General features: G+C 50.1%; 1 protein-coding gene across 4 annotated transcripts; it reads right to left on the reverse strand.

Moving 5' to 3' along the window:
• Positions 1-925: 925 nt before the first annotated feature.
• On the reverse strand, positions 926-18,668 carry SESN2 (sestrin 2). 4 transcript variants are annotated; one of them, XM_005203098.3, is made up of 10 exons: positions 18,271-18,668; positions 10,455-10,520; positions 8,485-8,682; positions 7,847-8,029; positions 7,524-7,736; positions 6,552-6,702; positions 5,724-5,842; positions 4,919-5,109; positions 3,363-3,507; positions 926-2,768 (listed from the first exon to the last, which is right to left on the reverse strand). In XM_005203098.3, the coding sequence occupies exons 1-10, from the start codon at positions 18,331-18,333 to the stop codon at positions 2,682-2,684; spliced, it is 1,416 nt and encodes a 471-aa protein (XP_005203155.1). In that variant the 5' UTR covers positions 18,334-18,668; the 3' UTR covers positions 926-2,681.
• Between the last annotated feature and the right edge of the window lie 3,541 nt (positions 18,669-22,209).

A 22,209-nucleotide genomic window follows, 5' to 3' on the forward strand; every position in this document is an offset into this window, starting at 1 on the left:
GAGTTTTCATGCCACAACTAAAGACCCTGCATGCTGCAAATAAGACTTGGCACAGCCAAATAAATATTTTTAAGAATACATGAATTTTTAGAAAATGAAGGGAGGAAAGGGTTACAGGGAAGTCAATCAGGGGAGGCTTCCTGGAGGAGACCTGGTTTTCATTTTGTGACGGCAGCATTAAGAGGAAGTGGGAAACCAGCAGGAGCGGTCTTAACTCTTAGTCATAATGTGGTTTTTCTGATAAGTTTGCTGGAGTTCCTGATGCCCAGAGAAGCTAAGACGATTGACCGAGGTCACACAGCTACCACTAAATAGCACGGGCACAACTTGGAGTCACACTAACTCCTCATGCCTGTCTCCTCGGTTCTGGGGAGGGACCGAGGGGTGAGAAGCCAGGAAGAATGAAGTGAGGGGGCAGGAGAAACAGAGGGTCCCCCAAGAAATTCTCACATATCCTCCTTCTGCCTCAGGAGGCACTCGGTAGCGGGAAAACAGCAAGGTGAAACGCCATGGCCTCACAATCACGTTGACCCCAGTTGGGATCCTGGCTCAGTCACTGACCTGACTTGGCCTCAGTGATGCCACTTGATCCATGAGTCTCGATTCTCTTGAAAGATTTTGCTGCAGATTCAGACAAATGACCTCCAAGTACCCAGCCCAGGGCCCGGCTGAGTGAGAAAAATAACACAGCCATTATTATTCCACAGCACCAGGCCAGCCACAGAGGGGTGGCAGGGCTGGACACCCAAGGGACAAAAGTAGACTTTGAGTGCCAACCACTCCCAACCCTGCGGTCACTGGGCACGAGTGCTCAGCAGGGTATGGGCTGCTAGGTCAGCTCCCTGATGCAATCGCAGCTCCCTGCTTATGCTAAGAGGTGAACCATGACCCCCAGGAAATGGAAAAACAGCCCATTAACAAGAAGTACAAAACAAAACCTTGGTGAACTTTTATTTCTCATCATACAGAAATGGTAGCAAAGGCAAAGATTTCTGCACTTGACCCTGACGGTCATCATGTCCCCTCTAGAATCCAAACCCCAATGCTGGGGCCTCTTCCCTCCTGCCCTGCTTCACTGCAGGGAGGGCTTTGAGGCCGGAAAGGGGTGCCAGTCGCTCGCCCATGCCTGCACGGGTATGAAATGTGGCACAATGAACCAGGCTCCTCTCCTGCCCTGCCCCAGAGAGGAGGGTCAGAAGTAGCAGCATCTTGGCCCTTGCCTTTCTTCAGTCCCCTCCCAGGCGATCAGAGGGGAGGCACCTACAGCTGGAAGAAGGGCAAGGGGAGTCAGAATTCACAGTTTGTTTGCTACACAGAGTACCTGGGATCAGTCCTTGGCTGCTTCTGCCTCCAAGGGATCCACCTAAAAGCAACCGAGAAGGGACAGAAACTGGGATGGGGGTGCGAAGGTCCTTGGCAGGTAGCCCGGAGAGACTGACTGCAGGCGGTGTGTGTGTGTGTGTGTGTGTGTGTGTGTTGTGTGTGTGTAAAATCCCCAGAGGCCCTCGGGATCCTGCAACGCGTGCAGCTGGCTGCTGGCAGGCTGGGCTCAGAACCTGAATGAAGGCCCAGATACCACAAAATGTGGTCTTACCCCTCAGTCTGTAACTGTGGAAATGGGGCTAACCTGGCCATGACAGGGCCTACACAAGAAACTTGGGGTCTCCTGCCTGTCTCCCTGAGCCCCTGGAACCACCTGGAAAGGCTCACTTTTTTGGCAAATGTCTGTGGCAGAGCCAGGGGAGATGAGACAGCATGGGGTGCCAGCATCCGCCAGGTAGGTCAGCTCTGGGGAGACACTCCTGCTCTCCTCTCAGACACTGCCTGAGGCTCTGGGGGTGGGCAGCGAAGAACCTCACCCACAAAAAACCGAAACACAGAGAATTTATCATATAATACTCCCTCCTCATCTGAAAGCAAAATGACCAACAGAGACTTCGAACTCTAGAGGTAATCTACTTGCTTGACGTGCTTGGTCTCTCTCCTGGGGCCTCACTCCACCAGCTGGTGGAGAAAAGGGTAAGAGGGCAAAGGGGGTCAAGGGAATTGAACCAGGACTCGTGTGACCAGGGAGCAAGGGGCCTGTGGGCTGCTGGACAGAACGGGCTTCTGGGGAGCCGGATGCACAGACCGGCTGTGACCCTGATTTTCACATTGATGGGTGAATGGCAGGTGGGAGGTAATGAAATCTTGTGGAGGAGGGAGCTGGAGGAGAGGTGAAGCCGCTTGGAGTGTCAGTCCCTGGAGGTGTTTGCCCCTCTCCCTGGGGGCCAGCCAGGGACTTCCCAGGCCAGGAAGGCCAAAGTACTCGTGCTGCCTGGGCCCCCGCCTGCTGGCACATAAGTCCACGCTCAGTCCATTTTCCTTCCTGTGCCCTTGGCCTCTGAGGGTAAGGGCGGTTAGAAGGGGCTGGCACCTGGGAATCCGCTATGGTCCTCTTCCAGCCCCCCACGCCCCAGAGGCAGAGCTGAGATACCAGAGTCAGTGCGCTGGTCCTGTCCGTTCCAGTGAGAAGGAGGGTGTGGCTTGGGAGGCTGCACGTCACACCCCAGGCCCACCCCCACAGTAGGGTAGGTGGGTATGGGACAGGAAGAGATTAGGGTCTGTCTCCAAACAGAGTCCTTGCAGCGAGAAGGATGCCCCCACGGTCAACTGTTCCAGGCGCAGGTCTTGTACGTGAGTCAGGTCATGTAACGGGTGATGGCGCGAAGGGCATAGAGCAGGGCGGCTTGCATGCGGGCCTCCAGCAGCAGCAAGTTCACGTGGACCTGGGGGCACAGACGAGGGCTTGTTGGCAACTCATGTCACTCCTCACCATCCCCTTCCCTCCCAGAGTGCCATCATCCCTGACCACCCATTTCATCCTTCCCTTTCCTAAGGCTCTGAATAACTTGGTGCAAGGACTCTGGGAGAATTTCAAGCACATTTATCCTGATCATGACTAACCTCTTTATCCCTGAAAGTGAAAAACAACAGCTACCTCTGAGCATTTATTTGGGATCAGAGGTTTACCTTCATTTTCTCACTTCATCCTCCCAATGACCTTGAAATGCAGGCAGTTTTTTTAATTTTTATTGTCAAGATAACAAGCTCAGAGAGGCAAAATGACCTGCCCAAGATCACAGAGCTCCCAAGTGATAGTGTTATGATTTGAACCCAGGTCCTTCCGGCTGCCACTGAGGATACCCACTTTACAGGTGAGTAAATGGGCTTCCCAGGGGGCGCTCGTGGTAAAGAATCTGCCTGCCGATGCAGGAGACATGAAGAGACGCAGGATGGATCCCCAGGTCAGGACCTCGCTGGGTCCCGAGCCCTCGCCTCCTCCGCAGGCTTCCATCCTGTTCCTCCCCCACGAGCCGCACCTTCTCTGAGTGGCGGAAGTGCCTCCAGAAGTGGTTGTACATTCTTCGGGTGGTCTTCTCCGGATAGCAGGCCACTGTCTTGATATAGACCTTGAGGTTCCGCTCCAGGAGCTGGTTCACCTCCCCGTAGTCATAGTCATCATATCTGGATGGGAAGACCCAGAAAGAATCACTCACACGTCTGCTCCCACGGAGCTCCTCTCCCCCAGGCCCACCCTGCAGAAGGGGGACAGAGAGTGGCAAGAAAAGGCAGAAGGTAGGAAGCAGCTAGAAGCTTGGTTCCTCTTAGAAAAGCAGCTAATGTCATATATCACAGGCCACTGGACTCGCAAGGGAATGCACAGAGGCTGAGCACGCTGCACTGACCATGTGAACATATATTCACAGAATCCCTTAAACTTCAGTACAGGACTGGATACAAAACTATGGTATACAATGTACTGTGTTCACCAGTCTCATTTTACAGATGAAATGGAGGTTCAGAGACGTGCAGGGCCAGGGCACACAGCTGGGAATGGAATTCAAACCCAGCTCTGCCTGCCTCCACGCTCACAGTCACCACTTTACAGCTAGGGCCATACGTGGAAGATGGGGCAGGAGATCAGTGTGAATATCTACCCTAGAAAAGGAAGAGGGAAAGGGAAAAAGGAGTTGGTAGTCATTTTACTGATGGGCAAACTGAGGCCTATGGAAGGCAGTCAGCTTGTTCAAAGTCAAAGAGCACCTTGGTGACAAGTCTAGAAGCTATTCTGTCCCCCCAGCCCAGGGAGCCAGTGAGTCACCGCAGATCAGTGTGGACGAGGAAGGCCGGTGTTAGACTAGAGGGCAGATGTGGTAAACAAAGGTTTAGGAGCGAGGGCCATGTTGCAGAGTGCAGCAGCCTGGACCTGGAAGCTGGGCAGCAAGGGAGACCACAGCATGCCACATATACACCCTAAGATGCCCATCATCCTTGGCTTCTCCTGGATTGGACACTTGTCAGTGAGGTTGGCCAGTGGGATACCGGCCAATAAAGCACAGCTCAGCCCACGCAGTGAAATCTTGGGTTAGCCAAAAAATGCATTCAGGTTTTTCCATAGTTGTTAACGGAAAAACCCAAATGAGCTCTTTGACCAAGCCAATACCTGACAATAGTAAGAGCAGGTGGGATCATGAATGATTTTTATTTTCTTCTTTTCATTATCTCTTTTTTTCTAAATTTACTAAAAATCGAATTTCACCATTGGGCATTTCTGTTGTTATTCTTTAATGAGAGAAGAACTGCTACTTGGAATGGAACTACAGACATAACTCTTTTTGTATGTATATATGTGTGTATGTACGTAAGTATACGTGTGTGTGTAATCTCCCTAGTTATTCCTGGGGGTGGAATTAAAGACTTTCAAGAACTGAGGATGGCTATTATCTTTTATAATCAGCCAAGGAATACATTTGATTTGAAGAACAGTATAGGCAGGAAAAAAGGGAAAGAAAGACAAAAAGAAAAAGGAAACAATTGTGAGCTCAGATGGAGGGCTTGTGGTACACCATGCCTGGATGAGGGGACTTTCACTCACCTGATGCCAAAGACGCAGTGGATGTAATTCCAGATGGCCCTGCGGAGCACGGAGGTATCTACTCCACTGTGCATGGCGATGGTGTTATAGGTGAGGCTATAGGCTGCCTGGAACTTCTCATCCAGCAACTGTCCACCCTCAGGGTAGAGCCGCTGGATCAGTGAATAGCCATGGTCTTCCCAGGTATAATCCTGAGAAACATGGAAAGGGGTCGGTCAATGAGTAGAATCCCTGGGGCCCGAGGTTGGCCAGAGAGACGCCATCTTCTGCAGCATAGCTGGGATCTCCATAATGCCTCTCTCCACCCCAACAAATCTAACCCGCTGCTTGGTCTGGACCTGAGAAGCTGAGGAGGATGCAGCTTGGTGATGACTTCCTTCCTGTGGTCAGGATCCCCTGAGCTTAGGACCCAGATGGGTCTTTTCACCTTCAGGGTCTCCCACTTCTTCAGGAGAGAAGGTGCCCAAATCGCTGATCACACAAACTACCCAATCCTGCTTGTTTGTAAAGCAATGCTGGGACTTCCCTGGCATTTCAGTGGCTTAGAATCCACCTTCCAAAGCAGGGGACGTGGGTTCGATCCCTGGTCTGGGAAGATCCCATATGCTGTGGGTCAACCAAGCCCCTGAACCACAATTACTGAGCCTGTGCTGGGCAATGAGAAGCCCTCACACCCCAACAGAGTAGCCCTGCTCACCACAACTAGAGAAAGCATGTACACAGCATTGAAGACCCAGAGCAGTCCAAAAAAAATTAATTAATTAATTTTAAAAAAGCAATGCTAAGACCAGTAGGGAGAACCTACCTGGGCACGGAAGGTGGGGGGTGCCTGAGTCCCCCGCCGGGTAAAGTCCTCATATCCAAAAGTGGGGTCTTCCACGAAGCACAGCATATCTGGGTTTGCAAAGGGTTCCAGGATGTCCACTGAGGATGTCAGAAAAAGGTCACAGTGAAGCCAAGGCACGGATCACAGAGGCCTCCACCCCCCATTAATCATCAATGGGGAGGGGGTGCTGGGGAACGTGGAATAGGGGGCCCAAGAATGCCCCTCGCCATAGTGAGTGGAACCAGGACTTCGGCAGGAGCCAGGCCTGGGGGAGGCGGTAAATCAGACCCGTGGTCCAGGGGCTAAGGTCCCCAGTAATAAGAACAGCAATCCTAACAACAGTGGCTACTTATGCAGCCGCTTACCCTGGGCCAGGCTCTGTGCTCAGCACTTTGCTTCTGTTGCCTCATTTCCCCTACACATGAATCCCTCACGGAGGAGGAGACTGGGACCTGAGACAGCAAGTGACTTATCAGTGGTCACACTGCCAGAGAAGCTAACAGGGACTTCTCTGGCGCCCAGAGGTTGAGAATCTGCCTTTCATTGCAGGGAGCATGGGTTCCATGCCTGGTCAGGGAACTAAGATCCCTAAGATCCTGCATACTACATGGCCTGGCCAAAAAGAAAGAAGAAAGGCTAGCAGGCCAGGATTCAAACCCAGGCCTGACCCCAGAGCCCATGCTCAGAACTTCTTGAAAGGGGTAGCTGGGTGTGGCTACCGAGGTGCAGTAACACGAAGGCGCCAGCTTCCCAGCGAGAGGGTGCAAGGAGGGGCGGTCCCTGAGCTTGGACGCCTGTGACCTGTACCTGAGGGGGTCACCAGCAGGCTCTCTGACTTCTCCAGCTCAAAGCGGCTCTCCATCTCCTCCTGCGAGGCGCCCTCATCCTGCAGCAGGCTCTCCTGCAGCTGCCTCATGCGTTCCATCAGAGCTTCCACGTCGCGGGCGGCCTCAAAGCCCTGTAGGAATGACCCGGCGGTGAGCATTCGCCCCTTCTCCCTTGACCCCAGAAACCCCACACGTCCTTCTCACATGCAGGGCCTTTCTGAGCAATCATGAAGGCCCAGTGCCTTCTCTGTGCTGGACAGCTCACGTGGCCTGTGTTTCCGGAAGTAATGTTTAAGCAGCTATAGAACAGAAAGGTCTTCTCTGAGGGTCAGCTACCCTCACAGGAAAGGGCTTTTTAAAGTATCTGTATTTTTAAAATACACACAAACAAGGCCACTTTACAGAATGAGAGGCAACCTTTGTATTGTTACAGTGTTAAAAGGCAGCTACTTTGAGCCCAGGGGTTCCATGCTGAAGCCAGTCACATGGTTATTTCATCTCAGGCTCACAACCCTTTATGAAGGAGTCTTTATCCTCATCTTCCTCATGAGGAAACAGTTTCAGAGCCAAATGACTTGGGGCTTCCCAGGTGGTCCAGTGGTCAAGGATCTGCCTGCCAATGCAGGGTGCACGGGTTCGATCCCCGATCTGGGAAGATTCCACATGCTGCAGGGCAACTAAGCCTGTGCACTACAACCACTGAGTTAGCACTCTAGTGCCTGCAAACTGTGACAGAGTAGCCCCCATGGCTGCAGCTAAAGAAAGCCCGGGTATAGCAAGGAAGACCCAGTGCAGCCAAAAATAGATAAATACACCTTAAAAAAAAAAGACTTTTCTAAGCTTTCTCAGGGTGTGATAAGGAAGCAGCTGCAGACAGGGAGGCACTGTCTTCTACCCAAGGACCAGAGGCCCCCAGCTTCCTCTCCCAGAAAGACTCAGGTCCCTGACTTACCCCGGAGTGGTTCAGCGAGTCCCTGCTGGGGGGTGTGCTCTGCTCACTGGGGGGTGAAGGGGCCTGTGGGGCGGGGCTGCCCTCAGGGTCCCCCTCAGGGAGGATGCCACAGCCGAACACGAAGGACGCCAGTGAGTGGCAGTGTGTGAGCAGGACCAGGGCCTGGATGAGCTCAGCCAGGGACCAGCTGTGCTCGCCCGTCTTGAGCAAGGCCTGGAGAGGAAAGGCAAGGCAGACTTGCTCAGTTGCTTTGCCCTGGGCTGCCTGCCAAGCCCCATGCCAGCCCACACTCCCGCGGGGACCCGCCTCCCTGCCCGCTGCACCTGGATGTGCTCCTTGGTGATGAGCCATGGCCGATGGGCCAGCAGCTTGTTGATCTCGCTGAGCTTGCGCAGTTTCTCAGGGGCGCGGTGGAGGCCAAGCAGCCACTCAGGGTCACCGCCAGTCTGCAGGAACTCGGCCATGTGGGAGCCCACCAGGTAGGAACACTGGTGGCGGGCAGCAGCCTGGAGGTGGTGGACAGAGACCAGGTCACCCTATTCTTCCTGTGCCCTGCTCGGGGTGGGCACCCCATGGAGGGAAACGTCATAAGCCTCACTGTTGCCTGAGAGGCAGGAAACTTCGGTTCTGACCCCAGCTTTGCCACTGGCTGGGTGGTCCTGAGTGAGACAGTGTCTTTTTGAATGGATAAACGTCTATCTAAATCACTTTGCTGTACACGTGAAACTAAAACATCATCGTAAAGCAATGATCCTCTGACATAAAATAAAATTAAATTTAATAAAAATTAAATTTCCTACTTAAAAAAATCTAAAATTCAATGGAGGGTCAGATAAAGCTAGGGCTCTGCTCTAAGCCTCCTCTTCTCCTGTTTGTGGAATCAAGCCCCAAGCAAAGAGATCTGAGGGCTGAACCCCAAAATGAACCCACCCCTACGGAAGTCAGGCTCAGACCAGCTCACCATGATGGCGATGTAGTGGCGCCAGGAGTTGGCCAGGGGCCCATCCGTGTGCAGCAGCAGGCAGTGCAGGCGCCAGAAGCTGGTGAAGTAGTCCGGGTGCAGGCCCATCACCACGGCCAGGTTGTCCACCCGGCCCGAGGACATCAGCGCCTCCAGCCCCAGGTGCTGCTCGAGGCTCTCAGCTCCCTCCTGCAGGACCTGCCAAGCAAAGGTGAGCAAAGGGTGACTCCCTCGTGCCCTACCCACCAGAGAAAGCAACATATTCATTGCCTTCATTGTGATTTTAATAGCAAGAAACTGAAGACAACCACCATGTCCAACAAAAAGGAGATCAGCGGAGGAAAAGATATTTCATTAAGTGATTAATCAAATACTTATTGGACACTTTATACAATTGTAATCGATAATTATACAATGCTTGCTATGTGCCAAGTACTATTCAAACACATTATATATATTGATTCATTTAATTCTCAAAACTATGAAATTAGAGACTTATTTTCTCCAAGTTAGATAGACTCAGGCACAGAGATTAGAATACAGCTTCTCCTACTTTCATAGAGCTTCTTTTTTTTTTTTTGGCCATGCCACGTGGCTTGTGGGATCTAAATTCCTTAACCAGGGATTGAACCTGGGCCCTTGGTAGTAATGGTTCAAAGCAATGCAGTCATTGGAAGCAGATGCAAAACAGTTTACATTTCTTGAGTGCTTTCTCCTCACCGGGTCTGAGTTTAGAGCTTTCCCTGTCTATATTATCGCATCAGTTCTTCCCAATTTCCTGTGAGGTGAATAGTATTATTTTCCCCCACTGACACATGAGAGAATCAAGGCCCAGAGAGGTTTCATTCTTGGCTCAAGGTTACAGATCTGATAAATGAAGAACCAGGATTCAATTCCCAATTAAGTTCAAAGACTATTTCTTTCCTCTGTTACAGAAGAAGAGTAGTTACTTATCAATGAAAAAAAGAAGAAGAATATTTGAGTGTAACATTCTGGGCTACAGCAGGTGGTTGGGCGCTTTCATCCATTTACAAGGGGTGAAAGAAACTGGAGAGTTTAGACATTTGTTAACAGCTCATTAACTATTTGGCCTACACGTTTAGGAAGGCAAGGAGGACAAGGAAGTTTGTCTTTGTTCAGTGAAGGCCAAAGGAAAAGAAGGAAACGATTATTTTTTAATTTGTCTGTGTGTGTGTTTTGAAGTTCTCCCCACCACAAACCCCCCACTGGAATGGCAGTTTTGTGATGGCAAGGAGTTTTGTTTGTCTTGTTCTCATCTGTATCCCCAGCACCTAGAACAGTGCCTGACAGATTAATCATTCAACAGACACCTGTTAAATAAATGAATGCATGATCTGACTCAGTAGATGAAAGATGTCTCTGATGTATTATGTGAAATAACAAAACATAACAACCAAATGAAAAAAAGAAAACCAACTCCCCAAATGAACAACACTAACAAAATCATGTTACAAACTATGACCTTGGCTCCGAATGAAAAGAAGTCTGGGAAACAGTGGCAAATGGTTAACAGTGATTATCTCAGTGGGGTTGGGATTACAAGAAACTGAAGTTTTCTGAAACACTGGAAATTTTAAAATAATGAACATTCATTACATTTGAAGTTGGAAAAAAAACACTTTAATACATGTACATTCAAGGGTGAGAAGATAACTACATATAGTTCTGCCTTCTTAAGGAAAAACAAGTCTTGTTCTGGGAACCACAAGTTTGTTCATTACCTAGCTGTGTTATTAGCATTTTATCTCTCGGAGCTTGTTTCTTCCCAGTAAAATGGGGCTGAGATGCCTGATTGGAGCAGAGCTGTTTTGTGGATTACATGAGTCAGCAACCTGAAGAGGTAGTTTCAAAGCTGCAATTTCAAGAGACCAGAAAACCCTATCCACCTACTCAGCGCCCCATGTCCTTTCCTCCAGGGACCAAACCATCCTAACCCCTTCCAAGCTTACCTCCTCTACTGGAATGAAGGCGCTGGGCCCTCGGGGGCCTCGTCGGACCCGGCTCTCCCTCTGCTCCTTGAGGGAAACACATCATGGTCAGTCAGAGGTAAAAGGGAGGACTAAGAAGATAGTTCTCTCTCCTTACCAGAGGCGCCACACTGAACTGTAATTTTATTTTTAAATATTTATTTATTTGGTTGCGCCAGGTCTCAGTTGAGGCACATAAGATTTTTGATCTTTGCTCTGACACGTGGGATCAGTTCCCTGATCAGGGATCGAACCTGGGCTCCGTACACTGGGAGTGTGGAGTCTTAGCCATTGGACCACCAAGGAAATCCCCACACCTTTCTGATGTGACTCACCTTTCTGGTGCACTGGGAGTCAGGTGGAGATATAGACCAGCTTGGTGGGTAGAGAAACGGTAAACAAGCAAGAGAGCTCACCCCACAGGCTGAGTTCTTCAGGAACTGGGAAGGGACCCAGGAGTCCCCCTGTGGGGTTGCAGGGACTGGGGTAAAGGAAATTATATAGCCACTTTCCCAGGAGGCCGCCTTTTGGTACCCCTGGAGAACTTGTATGAGAACCTCCCTTGTTTATATCCTGAAACCAGGTTACCAAGCCTCCTAGATTCCTATGATGTAGCTTCATTGTCATTTCTTCATCCATCACCACCTAGTGGACACCACTGTCCCCTGCCTGGACCACCACCCACTGCCTCACCCATGGTCTACCTGCCTCCACAGCCCTGGCCCCTTCTCCATCCTCTCCCAAGAAAACAGAATGAATGAATAAATAAAGCATCCACCCGCAACCCCACCTCGGGGACCAGGAGATCTAGTGAGTACATGGCCCTGGTACATGCCTGGTTCATGCCCTAAGGAGGGCAAACTTTCAGTAGCCAGAGTAAACTTTCTCAAGTGCAAACCTCATCAACTGGCTTAAAATCCTGCCTCCACCTCCTACTGCCTTCCAGATAGTTAGCGGCTCAGATCCCTCTCAGTGGTCACATGTTTGTAGAATTAACTCCATTTTCCAGGGTCTGAGCACCTTCTTCTGACCTCATCTGTGACCCCACAATTCCCAGTGCTTTTGCTTCTGAAAGCATCGCCTTCTAATTGTCTGATTTAGGTCTCCATATTTCCAGATTACATTTTGTGAAGAGCAGGGCCAGGTAATTCACACTAGTCTGTGAATGAAGAAAACAGAGCTACGTGGAGGGCAACGCTGATGGCAGCAGCTGTATCTTGACATGGGTGTAGGAGCCTCTATGGAAACCACCAATTTTATTTACTCATTTGTTTTGGTACCTGGGCAGCAGGGGTTGGGAGCGGGGGTTGTCAGCACTGGCTTTAGAAACAGTTTATCCAAGCCAGAGTCATATCCTCACTAAACAGAGATGATGTCCCCCTAACTCACCCCTCCTCATACAAATCTAGACTTAGTGTTAATCCCCAGGTGTCCAGAGACTAAGGATTATAAGTGAACCTTCCTTTTCACATAGCTAAAAGCCACCCCCTCACACACACATTGGAAGGACTGGAGCTGAAGCCGAAGCTTTAATACTTTGGACACCTGATGTGAAGAACTGACTCATTTGAAAAGACCCTGATGCTGGGAAAGATTGAAGGTGGGAGGAGAAAGGGACAACAGAGGACGAGATGGTTGGATGACATCACCGACTCAATGGACATGAGTTTGAGCAAGCTGCAGGAGTTGGTGGTGGACAGGGAAGCTTGGTGTGCTTCAGTGCATGGGGTTGCAAAGAGGTGGGGAGGTCTGAGGGGCTGAACTGAAAAGCCCCCTGAGGGAGGCAGAGCTCTGGGGCTCTGAAAGACCACAAAGGAAAGAACAAGGGTACAAAAGTCCCTGGTGTGAGTACCAATTCTGTTGCCACTAACTTGCTGTGTGACTCCGAGAAAGTCACTGAGACTCTCTGAGCTTTAATCTTGGACAAAGAAGGCAGTTGGGCTGACTGCTCAGGTCCTTTGCACCCATACTTCTGGGATCTACCAGACCAGGCTGGTCCAAGTCTAGCTTAGAAACCAGCACAATCCCCAAGCACTCCTGTTTCAGCTTTCCTCCTCCCTCACCAAAGAGAAAAAGCCTAACAGCTCTGTCTGGGAGATAAGGATTGCTGACTCCACAAACTGGGCCTCCCCCTCAGGCGACCTAAGGACAGACAGAAAACCACAGCCAGGTGTGGTGGGGAAGGGCAGGAAGGAACTGGGGGGGTCGGTGGGGGGGACAGGGAGGGCCCACCAGGGTACTAGGTAGGGAGGGACAGAGAACAGTTTCGGGAAGCCCCTCCCTCTCTAAAGTCTGCCCCAGGAGCTCTCAAAGGAAGAAACCGAGGCCTGTGGATCTTTACGTGACAGGTCCGGATCTACCAACGTTATTGGCTCAGTGAAGATGATGATAATGATTTGGACAATAAAGCAGAGTACCCTTAAAAGATAGGGGCTCTTGACACAAAGTGCCTGGGCTCAAAAGACAAGTCCACCCCCTATTATCTGCTAGCGATGTGAGCCTCAGTTTCCTCTCCAAATTATGGGGTAATAATAGTACCTACTTTCACTGGGTAGTCATGGGGATTTAATGAGGTTAATGCCTGTAGAGGCCTTACCTCAGTACCTCTATCACAGCAAGCACTTAGCAAGTCAGTGATCATTAACCTCATTGTTATTTCAAACAAGGGCTTCTCAACCCAAACTGTACAGGTAGAATCCCTTTGAGAAGCTTTTTAAAAAATACCAATGCCAAGGCCCAGCAATTCTAATTTAATTGGGCGGGGCCTGGCATAATTTGCCAGGGAGGGCCATTGTTTCACTCCATTCATTGATTGCTTTCTCAAGTATAAGGCACTGTGCTAAATGCTTTCCAGATAAAACCAGAATTAATCTGTTCATTTGAAAGAAAATTTTTAAAAATATTTATTTATTTATTTGGGTGCACTGGGTCTTGGCTGCAGCATGAGGAATCTTTAGTTGTGGCATGTGGGATCTAGTTCCCTAACCAGGGGATCAAACCAGGCCCCCCTGCATCAGGAGCATGGAGTCTTAGCCACTGGACCACCAGGGAAGTCCCTTGACAAATATTTCTTATGACTACATTGTAGGCAGCAAGAGTACCGGAGTGAAAAGACAAAATCTTAGTCTTCCCAGAATTTACAAAGGAGAAAGACAATTAAACAAATGATGAATAGGATTTCAAATCACAGATTCTATAGAGTAAAAGAGCAATAAGCGAGTGTATAATGGGGTGGAGAAGTATGTGCAGTATTCCAGTCCCAGACAGGGGAAGCCACTGAGGAGACAACCTTTAAGCTGGTATCTAAATATCAAATATGTAAATGAGTTGATGGGCCTGTAAAGGGCCTATAGAGATATAGGGACCCAGCATTCCAGGCAAAGGTAGCGGAAAGTTCAAAGCCCTGAAGGCAGGACTGAGTAGATTCTAATCCAGAGTTCCAATACTCTGCATGCTTCCCCAACCCATTCACCCCAAACCTGAGAGGAAGTGGACAGAGCAGAGGCCCACCGCCAAGAAATGACACCTCCAAACCAGCCCTCCCCTATTTCCTGGGGTAGGAAGTCAATAATAATGGTAGGTAACAACACTGATTGCCATGGGCTAAGCCTTTATTTCATGTGAACTTGAGGAGTTCCCATTTTACAGACGGGGAATAAGGTTCAGAGAGGTCAGGTCACTCAGCCAGGAAAGAGGTAGCAGGGTTAGGATACAAATCAGATTTCCTCAACTGCAGAAATGATTCCCATTCTGTAAACTTCTCAAGGTCTCAGTGGCCCAGGGCTCTGGGGTTCACCAGGAGTGAGCCGCTCCTTCTCCCTGTCCACATGTCCAGGGGATCCACTGCCCCAGTAACAGCCCTAGTTATCCTGTGCTGTTTCATACCTTGAGAGCACACCCTGGTTCAAGTTCCCTGTTGTGAACCCAGTACTTAGCACAGCAAGTCCAATAGAACTTTCTGTAATGATGAATAAATATTGTTTATCTGCACTGTCCAATAAAGATGGTAGCCCCAAGCCACTTCCTTGGTGGCTTCTGTGGTAGCTCAGACGGTAAAGAATCTGCCTATAACCCAGGAGACCCGAGTTCAATCCCTGGGTTGGGAAAATCCCCTGGAAAAGGGAGCAACTACCCACTCCAGTATGTTTGCCTTAATGCTGTGGACAGAGGAGCCTGGTGGGTTACAGTCCATCAGGTCGCAAAGAGTTGGACACAACTGAGGGACTAACACTTTCACATACAGTGGCCGAGCATTTGAAATGCGACGAGTACAGCTAAAAAACTTTTAAATTCAATAAAATCTAATTTATCTAAATTTAAATAGCCACATGTGGCTCAGGATCCATGCTCACACACCTGATAAAGGCAAGATCCCTTCCCTGACTATATGGATGAAGAAAGGGAGACCAGAGTGGGGCAGGTGACCCACCTAAGGAAACACAGCTAGGGCAGGGCAGAGGAAAAACCAATGAGTTTCAACTGAGAGGACCACCCAGGGCAGCAAGAACACTGAGGTCAGTTAGCTGGGTGGCCACTCAACTGAGAAGGCATCAGGATGGTTGTAAGGAAAGGATCAATCACTTCAGCGCTCCGTGCCTGGCTCCTGATTTACGAGTCGACTCACAATTCCTTTTCATATTAACTCTGACACTAGCACACTGGTTGCACTGAATCTTCATCAGTTTGGGAGTGGGAGTAGGGGTCTCTTCTACACACAAGGAAAGATTAAGGTTCCAAAGGTTAAGCCACAGCTGACAAGTGGCCAAGTCAAGATCTGAATTCAGCTCAGTCTGGCTTGCAAGGGTTCTGTCTGCCACCCGGATCAGCCTCAGTCTTTATTCCTGGTAGGCCTGCCATCTCCAGGACTGAGTTACAGACTCCTTCGAGGTTACTCTGCCAGCTGGGCATGGGTAGAGACTCCCCTCCCCATGGGCTGCTGAATTCAAGATACTTGCCTGGGTTTACACTTGAGAGGGAGTCAGAGTCCTCCTTTGGGAGAGGCATATGTGAGTGGTGCCATAAACTCATCTCCCCACCATGATCTGGCTGATTTCTCACAACCATCTGGAGGGAAACAGGTCTTCTTATCCCTTCTTCAATCCGAAAAGAAATCAGTCCTGAATATTCATTGGAAGGACTGATGCTGAAGCTGAAGCTCCAATTCTTTGGCCACCTGATGCAAAGAGCCAACTCATTGGAGAAGACCCTGATGCTGGGAAAGACTGAAGGCACAAGGAGAAGGGGATGACAGAGAATGAGATGATTGGATGGCATCACCGACTCCATGGACATGAGTTTGAGCAAGCTCTGGGAGTTGGCAATGGACTGGGAAGCCTGGCATGCTACAGTCCATGGGGTCGCAAAGAGTCAGACACGACTGAGCGACTGAACTGAACTGATCTCTTCTTCAGAGACAGCTCACTGAGGCTCTTTTGGAGACCTATTCCAGACAGGCAAGCTCAGATCTGACTTCAAAGCCCGTGCACAGTTCACAAGGGTCAGCTAAGCCAACAAGGGCAAATAGTTACGAGCACTTATTAGGTGCTAAGAACAGTGCTGGTGATGGGGCCTACAGTGTTTCCAGTCTAGCAAGGTACACAGACAAGAAATGCCTGATTACACAACTGCTACACTATAACTGGGATAACAGCTCTTGCAGTGAAGAAGGGGGACAGGAAGCAGGTATGCAAAGGTGGGGAAGGAAAGACTTTCCTTGAAGCAGTGATGTTTCAAGAGCTCAGGAGGGCTCTGAGAACACACTACCAGTACTAGAGTGAAGAGTCTGAAGGCCTTGACTTGGTGAAAGAGTGTATGTCACAGTATGAGAGTTGAGGGGACTGTACATTCCTTGTATGTACTTGTATGTACTTGTCTAGCTTCCCTTAGGGCTTGGGCACAGGGCTCTGTAAGTTCAGCACCCTACCGTCTTCTAAAAGATTCTGCTTAAAACAGACATCTTCCCAAGGTCCACTTTTCCTGAGAGAGAAGAATATGTAGAAAGGGGTCTGACATACCAATTCCCCCAGCCCCATCTGATGTTGACAGCCAGCAAGCTTCCATCTAAATGCCCCACCCTCAGAGTCTGCCCAGTCCACCTGGAGCTCGCTTTTCTCCCCATATCACTTCCCAGATGCTGTCCCAAAGAGAGATGAGCCAACATTCGCCTCAGGCACGAGGGGTGGGCTCAGACACCCCCTTGCAAGAGACACTCTGGGGAAGGGGAAATACATGCTGTGGCCACATTCTAACAATACCTAGCGTGTTTGACGCAGGACTTAGTTGCTATGCTCCAGGCACTGTGCACTGGCCTTTGCACGTCTTCTCAGTTAACTCTCCCAACAATCCCTCTGAGACAGGGCCAAACCCCGACGGAAGGAAGCTTCTGATCAGAGAAGGGATCCCTTGGCCAAGGTCACAGAGCAAGAAAGTAGGAGGGCTGGGGGACATGAACCCGTGGCACGCCTGCTCTAGTGCCCAGGTGCTCTCAATAAAGAAAATTATTTCCTTTTTTTTTTTTTTTCCACAAAGAAGGAAACTGACTCAGAAAGTAAGATGACTTGGTCAAAGTCACCAGCTGAGAAGAGGCAGGAGCAGTTTTCCTTCCTCCACTTGGGCTGCTAAACCATGACAGGGGGGTGACAAGCTAACAGAAAACCGAGGACCCCCCAGAAACCAAGCTGCTCAGGAAAGTGCAGCCATTTATTCCCAGGATCACAGTTCAGGACTAGCACAGGTCTGACTCACAAACCCAGTAAGACACTTGCACCAGGCTCCAGGCCTGGAAACCAAAGAAACAAGCAAAACTCCCTGCTGAGCCAACCACACTGGGAAATCCTAAAGATACCACAGCAAAATAATGAGCTGCTTTGCAGGGTGAGCCAAGGAAGCCTCTCCACAGCCCCTCCTGGGCCTCAATTTCCTCATCCCCTAAATGAGAGGTAACTGTATAGCTCATATTTTGCTAGTTTAAGTCCTGAGGACTCAGAGAAAAGGCAGAACCGGAGCCTGCCATCCAGTAGGTGCGTAATAAACAAGATGTTCATGGTCCGTGGTGATGGTAATAGGGCAGGGGGATGTCAGATTGGATGCAGCCGTATTCCCAGCCTTACTGTAAAGGCAGTCTCTGCAAAACAAACTTCTGGGACGTCAGATCAGTTAGTAGGGCACAGCCAAATCGGCGCTTGGCTTCGGGAGCCGCGGCCAGGATTTTTCCCCTCTGCGAGCTTTCACCGCGGCATACCCGGCAGTCCGCCAAGGCCCCGGAGCTCCCGCGCCCCCAGTCCAAATCGGGGGTGCAGGTGGGGGGGAGGGACGGGGTCGACCTTCGTGGGCCAGCCCCAAGTACTCCCATCACCGAGCGGGGGCACTGGAGCCGGTACACAGCCTACCTAGAAACGGTTCCTCCAGCCCCAGCCTAGAGGAAGGGATCTGCGGAAGGGGGCGGGGAGGAGGAGTGGTCCGGCCGCTGCGCCGGGATTTGCCTGGACTTGAACACTCCCTAGACGAGGGCCCAAACCCAAGATAACCTCGAGAAGGCTCCCCTCTCTTTGGCCGGGAGTCTGAGGGAGCCGCGGAGGGCTCTACAATCCCTACCCCACCCCCGCCCCCAGCTCCGGGGAGTGGGGAGGAGGCGGAGGCAGAGGGGGCCGAGGCTGCCAGTTGATGCAACCCCACTCCGGGTTACGCGCTCCATTCCCCCTCCTCCAGCCGAGGGGGCGGCTCAGACTCAGCTCGCAACAACCCGAACCTTGGACGCGGCTCTGGGTTCGAGGGAAGAGTGGCGTCGGCCGCTGCTTACCTCTCCGGCCCCGGGCAGGTAGCCCTTCAGCTCCGCGCGGCACTCGGAGTCCGCAACGATCATGGTGTGCGCCAGGACCCAGACGCGGCTCGGCGACCGCCCGTGCACCCGAGGGGCTTTCAGATAGACGCGCGCAGGAAGCCGGGACTGGGGGCCGCTAGGGGAGCTTCTAGAGCCCGCGGGGGTGTCTCTCTGGGTTCCAGAACGCTCCGAAAGCCCAGGATCCGGGAACGGCCGCCGCTGCGCTGGACTATCCGCTTGTCTGGCTTCTGGAGGGGTGAATGACCTCGGGATTGGCCGCGGCGCAGGGATTTTCACGGTCCGGAGCTCCTCGGGAGTCCGCAGTGGCCAGCGCTGCTAGCGAACCCAGCGCTCCTCAGCATCTCCGCCTCGGAACTGCCAGCGCTTGCCGGGCTCTGACACCAGCAGAACCTCTCTGCCCGCTGCGGTCCCTGGGGAAGGGCGGGGACACAAAAGCCCCCGCACCGCAGCCAATCAGATGCCTGTTTCCCGGGGAGGCGGGGGAACACCGCCCTCAGGAGCCTGGGGCTCAGCCAATCGGCACCGGAAAGCGCCCGGGGAATTCTGGGAGCTGTAGTCAGCCTCCGGCGAATGCTGCAAACTTTTGCAAGAGGCTTTAGTCAGAATGTTGGCAATACCAGATGAGAGTGACAGCCCCGCAGAGTCACTAAAGCTGCATGATGAAACGGGACTTCACCGGGCTGGGCCAGAGACACATGGGTGTGAAATCCCTCCCAAGTATGTTCTTCAGCTTTTCGGTTCCTGGAGGGACTGGTTCGGGTTAGGAGAGGTAGTGCTAATTACAGAGCTGACCGCCCGATCTTTGGAGATTGGAGCACACAGCCCTGTTCTTCTGGCCTCCGGGAAGGCTCCACCTTAGAATGTACCAGACACAGGGAACCCAGCTTATTTGTGGAGTCTCTGGAGAAGCCTTCATTCATTGGAATCTCCTTGGCAACTTCATGTCTAACCTCAAACCCTGTTGCTGCAGTTTCCCCTCTTCTGCTCCCTTGGGGCCTCCCACCTTGCCTTCTATCCCCCCCCCCCTTCTAAAAACTTTGTGACAAGGTATTCTACTGTTCCCTCCCCCCCCCACCCCGCTCCCTTCTCTCTCTGGCCACTCCTTCTCTGACTCTTCTTTCTCCTCCCACCTCCCGGAACGTGGGTGTTCCCCTAGTTTCTGTTTTCATCTTTCCTCTCCCCAGGCACACTCTCCCTCCCCATCTCATCCATTTCCTGGCCTTCCACTCTCCATTTGGGAGAAGTCGCTTCTACCAGCACCTCAAAGCTGACTTTATCTTCTTCTATTTACTTCCCACAGCAGCAGCCTCTTGACAGTTTTTCTTCAGAGCTCCACTTTTTGTTTCAAAGTTAATGTTTACTAGGGATAGAGAATCCCAGCAGGAGCTCAAGTGGACTGGATGACCTCCAACAGCCCCTCTGGGGCTTCCCAAGTCTGACTTGGTCTCCAGACTCTTGGGAGAGGTAAATTAACCTCATTCTCAGCCAAGCTCAGACCCTTGGGCTGGGGCTCTGTTATCACACTTATTACAGTCTACCTTGTGTTGTACTTTTCTGTGGACATGAGTTTTGATTATAAGCTCCTTGAGGACAGGGCCTACATCTTGACATCTTTGTCTTCTGTGCTGTGCCACCTAACAAAATATCCTGCCAATAACATGCCCTTGTTGACTAAATCTTCCTTATTGAATTCCCCTCTAAGTCACCCTCCTCAAATATGTCAGGTTCAGCTTTTACTTTTAAAATATACTCTGTAATGTCAAATGTTTAGATCAACTTTACTAGTATTTCATCAGTCACAGAATGAAGGTCAAACCCCTACACTGGCATTCAATATCTGCCAAGATCTGCCTCAATATATCTTTTCTAGCCTAATCACCTACCACCTTCATGTTCCTTGTTTGATCTTCAAGCCTTTCTCTCTGCAAATCTCTGGCCACCGAACTCTAGCCCAGCAATTAATGCCCTTATTAGTAACTGTGGTCTGAATGAAAGCTTAAAAATGCCACTTCCTACAGAAAGTATTGCTTTTTTCAACTGAGCTGTAAATAAGCTCTACCACTGTTTAACTCCTCAACACATTGTTTCTACATTTTTGTACCATTGGTCTTCAAATCTGATGCAGTCTTGTTATCATATTTGCATGTCTTACCCCTTCTCTCCAACTAACAATAGAATGTTACTGACCACGTTTGCAAAGTGAGGAAACCCAAACTCAGAAAAGTAAAGCTTTGTGTCAGGGTCATATAATGTCTTCTTTTGACTGCACCAGACTGTGTCAGAACTCCCCGAAGGCAGGAACTGTGTCTTATTGTCTCTCTGTCTCCCACTAGCATGTAGTGAGTCCTCAGTTCAGTTCAGTTGCTCAGTCGTGTCTGACTCTTTGCAACCCCATGGATTGCACCATGCCAGGCTTCCCTGTCCGTCACCAACTCCTGGAGCCTGCTCAAACTCATGTCCATTGAGTCGGTGATGCCATCCAACCATCTTGTCCTCAGTTGTCCCCTTCTCCTCCTGCCTTCAATGTTTCCCAGCATCAGGGTCTTTTCTCATGAGTCAATTCTTCGCATCTGGTGGCCAAAGTATTGGAGCTGCAGCATCAGTGAGTCCTTGGGAACTACTTTTATATTAATGAATATGAGTTGCCCTCCTCTGTAGCATAATGACTCTTTAGAACCTTCAAGGAAGCAACTAAATCATTCCCAAGGCTTCACTTACAAAGTCAGTAAATTTGTGAAAAGCAAGAGATACTGATATTCTCAATTGAATGAGATTTTGTGACCCAATCTCCTTTGAAGGAAAGCTTGGAAGGGACACAGATACTACTACTTACTGAGCTCCAAGGATAATCCAGGATTCATCTGTTATCTCATGTAATTCTCACCACAATATCATGAAGTAGGCATTATGCCCCTATCTGACAGATGAGGATACTGAGGCTCGCGAGGTGTGTTGGCAAAAGTCAGACAGCTTAGTAATATATTGAGTAAGAATTCAAATGTAGACAGGAATGACTCCAAAGCAGAAACTCCACTGCATCACTGATGAAAGACCTGAATATGTAAGAAGCAGGCTGGCACAAGGAACTGATGCGTAAAGCAGAATTCCAATATATTAATTGGGAGTGAGAAACGTAATTGTTAAGTGGCCCATGATTGATAGGCCAGAACCTCTTTATACCGTGAAAAGCCAAATTATCATCAGAAAGTACTTAGGGTAGTTGGAATCTGAGCAAAAGGAGCCAGTGAAAAGATGAATCACTAAACCACCTCCACAGCGAATGTGCTGGTTGGGGCTCAGGCTTCTTCCCTCACTCTTTCATTCACTAAACATTTATTGACCATCTAGTGTGTATCAGGCACCGTGCCGGACTGGAAATCCAGCACTGAAGCTTCCAGCCCAGGTGATACTGCCAAATTTGTTCCTCCCCTCCCCCATGCCTCATATTTTTGGTTCAGGAAAGATCCACCTCCTGTTGCCCTTCTCTCTACTCTTGCATCAGCTCTGTTGAGGCCACTGATTGGTCAATGCTTTCTTTTATTCCTCAGTCACATTCCAGTCCTGAAGGTACATCTAGATGCTATTTGAAATGTTTCTGAGGCTCCTTTCACTTCAGACCCTCTCACAGATTTTAACCCTAATGGAATTCTCATCTGTTCCGAATTCATTCTTCATAAATTAATTTTTTAATCCCAAATGCAATATGATAGAATATTTTTATACCCTGACCAGATCTGGGGCTATGATTTATCAACTCAGATGTAATTTTCTGAGCTCTTATTGTTTGCCACACCCTCCCCTTCCATTTTAGAATATCATTTCTGCCTTGAGGGAATTTCAGGAAAGAAATCCAACTCCAGGTGACTTATTTGATAAAACCAAAGCAGACTCAATCTC

This window comes from Bos taurus, chromosome 2 (genome assembly GCF_002263795.3).
Source record: "Bos taurus isolate L1 Dominette 01449 registration number 42190680 breed Hereford chromosome 2, ARS-UCD2.0, whole genome shotgun sequence".
Classification (NCBI taxonomy): Eukaryota; Metazoa; Chordata; class Mammalia; order Artiodactyla; family Bovidae; genus Bos; species Bos taurus.